This window comes from Penaeus chinensis, chromosome 31 (assembly GCF_019202785.1).
Source record: "Penaeus chinensis breed Huanghai No. 1 chromosome 31, ASM1920278v2, whole genome shotgun sequence".
Lineage (NCBI taxonomy): Eukaryota > Metazoa > Arthropoda > Malacostraca > Decapoda > Penaeidae > Penaeus > Penaeus chinensis.
The window spans coordinates 36,487,140-36,492,603 of record NC_061849.1 but is presented as its reverse complement, the minus strand read 5'-3'; the positions used below and the strand labels follow the sequence as shown (position 1 = coordinate 36,492,603).

The following is a 5,464-nucleotide window of genomic DNA, read 5'->3' as shown; positions in this document are numbered from 1 at the left end:
AGAGACAGACAGACAGACAGACAGACAGACAGACAGACAGACAGACAGACAGACAGACAGACAGACAAGCAGACAGACAAGCAGACAGACAAGCAGACAGACAGACAGACAGACAAGCAGACAGACAAGCAGACAGACAGACAGAGATACAAACATACATGATATATCTATGCTTACATACATACATACATATATATTTATATATATCTGATTCCCAAAAAACTTTGCACTCCCTAGGATCAAACAGTAAAATGAAACGTAAGAATTTTGGGGACCTAGATGAGCCTCCTCAAGAGAAGCTGTCCGTGTCTCTCATTGACCACTCATGGGAGCTGATTGACCCTAACCCTGACCTCCACACACTCTTTCTCACATTTGACAAACAGTTCTTTTGGGGTCGGTTGTATCAAGTGGAGGTGAAGTGGAGCCCTAGAATGACCTTGTAAGCAAGTGCTTGACAGAAGTGTTTTTTGTTGTTCTTGATGTTTTCCACATTTGGTATTATATCTGTTTAAAATAGTTTTAAACATGAAGGTTATTTGAAGATCATTGCATGTGTAAGAGTAATATGAATTCAATATACATTGATACCATGCTTATTGGCAGCTTGTTCAACTCTTCTTCTCTGAACTCCCTACTCCCCTCTGTGCATTCGTGTAAAAGGATAACCTTACTGTTGATAATTTCAGGTGTGCAGGTGTGTGCAGCTATGAAGGGCGAGGTGGTCTCTGCTCCATCCGTCTCTCACTCCCTCTCTTGAAGCTTAGGCCACGCAAAGACATGATTGAAACATTACTGGTATGGTGAACTTACTTTTATATTGTTGTTATACTAGTTCATCAGAAGTGGAAAGATATTTAAACTTTTAATGTATATATGGTACTATTATGTGTTTAATATCTTAATGTTATTTAATTTTGTGATTTCTTTGTTCTTTTTAAAAGATTTGGAGTGAAATCTGGTGTTTGTATGCTTATAATTTCTTTCATGAATACAGTTTTATAGGCATCTACTATTTGAACTGGTCTATATCTCTTATGCGAGTGTTTGTAGTGGGTTTGAGTTCACACTGGTAAGGCTGGGTGCTGAAGGTGAAGTGGAGATCTATGGGGGAGCCAGTAGGCCCTCCAGTCAGCTAAGGACTGGATAGTCCTGTGTTGCTGATGCTTGCTGTGGTGTGGCTGGAGGATCATGAAATGCTGATTTTGGTTATGGAATCTGTGGCTTAAGTACACATGGGCTGTGTAAATGAACAGGGACAAGGGGAATGCGCGATCCAGTGAGAGAGCTAGTCAGGTGTCTGCGATGAGAAGCACATGCTGGTGAGAGTGTGAGGACAAGACTGTGGACCTGATGTGACCCAACCTGGGAATTGCAGAGTTTCAGGTTGTGGGGCCAGAGCGAGACCGAGAGAGAGAGGGAGAGGGAGAGGGAGAGGGAGAGGGAGAGGGAGAGGGAGAGGGGGAGAGCGGGAGAGAGCGGGAGAGAGTTTGAGAGAGCGGGAGAGAGAGATAGAGAGATAGAGAGATAGAGAGATAGAGAGATAGAGAGATAGAGAGAGAGAGAGCGAGCGAGTGCCATAGGGGCAACAGTATGCAAGTCAAATATTCACATGCATACCTGTATGACTAGCTCAGATGACTAATGTAATCTTATTCTTTTCTCAACCAAAGCATGAAATGATTCATGCTTACCTGTTTGTGACGGCAAATAACAGAGACCGTGATGGCCATGGTCCTGAGTTCCACAAACATATGTATCGCATCAATGGTGTAGCTGGAACAAAAATTTCTGTAAGTAAAGCAATATTCTAGTGATTTTAAGGAAAGGATGTTGAAATTAGTGATTGCACAGCAGAAATGTAGTCAGGATTTTGGGGGGAGGGGAGTTTTGGTGAAAATTTGCTTGACTTCAAGGGCTTTCAAGTAGTGTGGCTTTGAGACTTCTCTCTTGTGCCCTTGCATGGCTGAACAAGTTACCTTTATGGTGTCAGGTTCAGTATTAAATGTTAACATAACAATCACTTATCTCTAGAGGAGACATGTGTCTCTGATATCCCCTTAGCTTCACCATTGTGTCATTGTACTGTACAAATGTTCACCTGTCCACAAAATGCTAGAACCTATTTGAATATGAAATATTGTCTTAAATGGATTTGAGTTAGAATGAGCACTGTTGAAAGCAACCCACTTATTGTAATAAAGGTTAGGAAAGTAAAATATCCATGAAAAAGACAAGTTTAACACACACAAGAAGCAGTCTGATATAAGAGGCTGTATCTCCACATCTGAGGAAGCAGCAGATCAGAAACATAGGGTAGGGGAGTCATGAAAATATTCTCTGTCCATTGTGCAGGTGTACCACAGCTTTCATGATGAAGTTGACCAGTACCGCCAACACATCTGGCAGTGTGATGGGCCATGCCGGCATCGTAGGCCATACTTTGGACTGGTGAAGAGATCCATGAACCGTGTTCCTGGGCCTCGTGATCCATGGTGGGGACAGCACCAGCAATCTTGTGGAGGCTCGTACACCAAAATCCAAGAGCCAGAAGGCTATGGGGTCAAGAAGAAGAAGGGAAGTTCTGCAGGTTAGGTGTCTGTGCTGGAATAGCATTCTGTACTGCTTATTGGAATTATTCCTTATTAGTGATTTTGATAATAATACATATCATCATGTATTTTTTTCAAGTTTTTCATTTATATGTAAATATATATTATGAATATAAATGTATATATTGGTATATTTATGATTTTATATATTATTCTGTTTATATATATATATATATATATATATATATAGAGAGAGAGAGAGAGAGAGAGAGAGAGAGAGAGAGAGAGAGAGAGAGAGAGAGAGAGAGAGAGAGAGAGAGAGATGAAATAATTCTTGATTTAGTTTGAGTTGAACTTCATTTTAGATCATTTTCATTCTTGCAGCTGAGAAGAAAAACAAGGGTGCGGACATCAGGAAACTCTTTGGAAGCACATCAAAGGATAATTCTGCAGACAGGGAAGGAAAGAAAAAGGGAAATACAAGTCCACCACTTAAGGAAAATATTCCAGGCTACAGTGGCAGCACCTCAAACTCATCTTTCAGGGGCACAGGGTCAGAGGGGCCTGACAAAGGGAAAGGGCCTTCAAATATACATGGATTTGGTAGTACAGCAACAGGAACAGTAAGACAGGTGAATGTGAATAATGCTAGAAGATCAAAAGTACATGGATTTGGTGGCAGTGGCTCTCCTGCCAAAAAGAAACCACGAATAGGAGGGAAAGGAACAAGCATGGGATCTAGTGGTTCAGTCAGTGGAGCTATGAAAGGAGGTTCAGGAATAGCTCTAGCTTCCCGTGGTGGAGGATCTAAAACAGTAACTGTGAAGGGGAAAGGTAACACTAGCCACCAAACTGAGAAAGACACAGAAACTGTGCAAGCTGGTGCACCTCCTGTGACACCATTCAAGGGAACAGGCCATAGTTTAGGTGGTCCGTCATCTGGGGTTTCGAGACTGATGTCATTATCAGCCCCAACTATTCAGACATCAGACCCACGGACAAAGTCACCAAAAGACACCCTTCAGATTAAAGATTCTGACAATGCAAATTCACAGTTTAGTGGTAAAAGGAACACCTATGTGTCTGGTACAACTGGCTGGATATCACCATCAAAGGGAAAGTCACCAATGAAAGGGAAAAGTGTATCTCCATGTCCTCAAAAATCAATTGATAAATTCTTCAAGCCATCCACATTTCAACCTTCTGAACCTAAGGATGAAAGTGGCGTTAAGTGTCCAGTATGTAGCAAATGTGTGTCAAAGAGACATATTAATAAGCATCTGGATGAATGCATAGGTGACTTTGATGATGATGACAATGACTTTGAAAATAATGAAAAAAACAACAAAGTTACTAAGAATAATAAACAGAACTTAGGTGTAAATACCTCTGATGAAAGGGTAGTACTTTTGTCCAGTGATGATGATGATGGCTATCTGAATGGCAACACAAACAAAGTTTTACCATGTTCTTCTAGGACTGGCAGAACAACAGAAATAGTCACTTTACCAGAACAGTTGTTTCCATGTCCTGTGTGCAATGACATGTTTTCAGAGGCAGCAATGAATCAACATCTAGATTCTCACTTTTAGTGGTTGAGTATATTTAACCCATTCACGATGGGCATGTCACGTACGTCCATGCCATGCCCACTGTGAGTTTACTTGTTTAATTGTTTTTGCTCATAGATGGCTACACTTGTACTAAATCACCAATAAGCCAATTATAAGTACTGCCTGTGTCGCCCATTTATCCTTTTCTTTAATTTATGAAAATATATTACGTTAATGTTTATAACATTATAGTAGTTATAATGTTTATAATAAAAATAACACCATCAATATATATAGCACTAGTAAAAAATACATTTTCCCGCCAATTCAAGGAAAGGTGAAATCAGGTAAGGTCTCAAGATATACTAATTAACTGCTTTGTGGCTAAGCACTTGCAGAGCCAGATATGCGTAGAAACATTTCACACACACACACACACACACACACACACACACACACACACACACACACACACACACACACACACACACACACACACACACACACACACACACACACAAACACACACACAAAAAAAAAAAAAAAAGATGAGCACAGCATTTTCCCCATTTTTTTATTCATTTTCCCCAGCGGGAATGGGTTAAGTATGCTTACAGTATTTTTTATAAATGAATTATATATATATATTTATATATTTATATACACATACAGTACACAATGCACATATATGTATATATACATGCTGTTACAGAAAATATGGAATACTTTGAAAGATTTTTTCAGTATTTTAAACATTTCAGCCACATAATATTTTATGCATAACTAGACTATAATTAATAAACATTCCTTTGTCATAAGTTACTTATTTTTCCTTTGGTTATCAAAGCAGAAACAATTTGTTTCATTGTAATATATTTAAATGTAACTACAGTGATAGGTAATGAACTGTACATATAAGATATTGATAGTAAAATAAGTTTAGCTGGAATTTATTCTCTTCACGTTGGTTAGGTGCACCCAGCATCCAATGTGTACTTGGTATTTAACTTCTGTTTAAATTTGTTCATTCTCGTTTTTTTTTTCATGTCAAAATAAAAGAGAAAATTAAAATAATTTAGTAAAAAAAGGGGACTGTCTGGATTATTTATCCACAAAGGGATGAATATTGGAAGTATTGGGTGGTCTACAAGTTTGTTTGTTTTTTCTTTCAATACCTTTGGGTGACCATACAAGTACATACAATAGTCACCAAGGAGTCGTCTGTTGTGTAGCAGGATAAGGATATACATTAGTTTATAACTATACATTTCTATATCTATGTATGTATGAATTCATGCACATATATACATATATATAATATATATATATATGTATGCGTGTGTGTGTGTGTGTGTGTGT

At 38.7% G+C, this 5,464-nt stretch overlaps 1 protein-coding gene across 3 annotated transcripts in view; it reads left to right on the top strand.

The window, feature by feature from the left end:
- Nucleotides 1-4,425, top strand: part of LOC125041791 (DNA-dependent metalloprotease SPRTN-like) — a 5,658-nt gene extending 1,233 nt beyond the window's left edge. For all 3 annotated transcript variants that reach the window (XM_047637088.1, XM_047637086.1, XM_047637087.1), the window contains exons 3-7: nucleotides 238-442; nucleotides 690-798; nucleotides 1,674-1,793; nucleotides 2,356-2,590; nucleotides 2,937-4,425. In XM_047637088.1, the coding sequence (XP_047493044.1) occupies nucleotides 238-442; nucleotides 690-798; nucleotides 1,674-1,793; nucleotides 2,356-2,590; nucleotides 2,937-4,144 (1,877 nt within the window). In that variant the 3' untranslated portion in view covers nucleotides 4,145-4,425. The remainder of the gene's footprint in view (nucleotides 1-237; nucleotides 443-689; nucleotides 799-1,673; nucleotides 1,794-2,355; nucleotides 2,591-2,936) is intronic.
- Nucleotides 4,426-5,464: the final 1,039 nt, after the last annotated feature.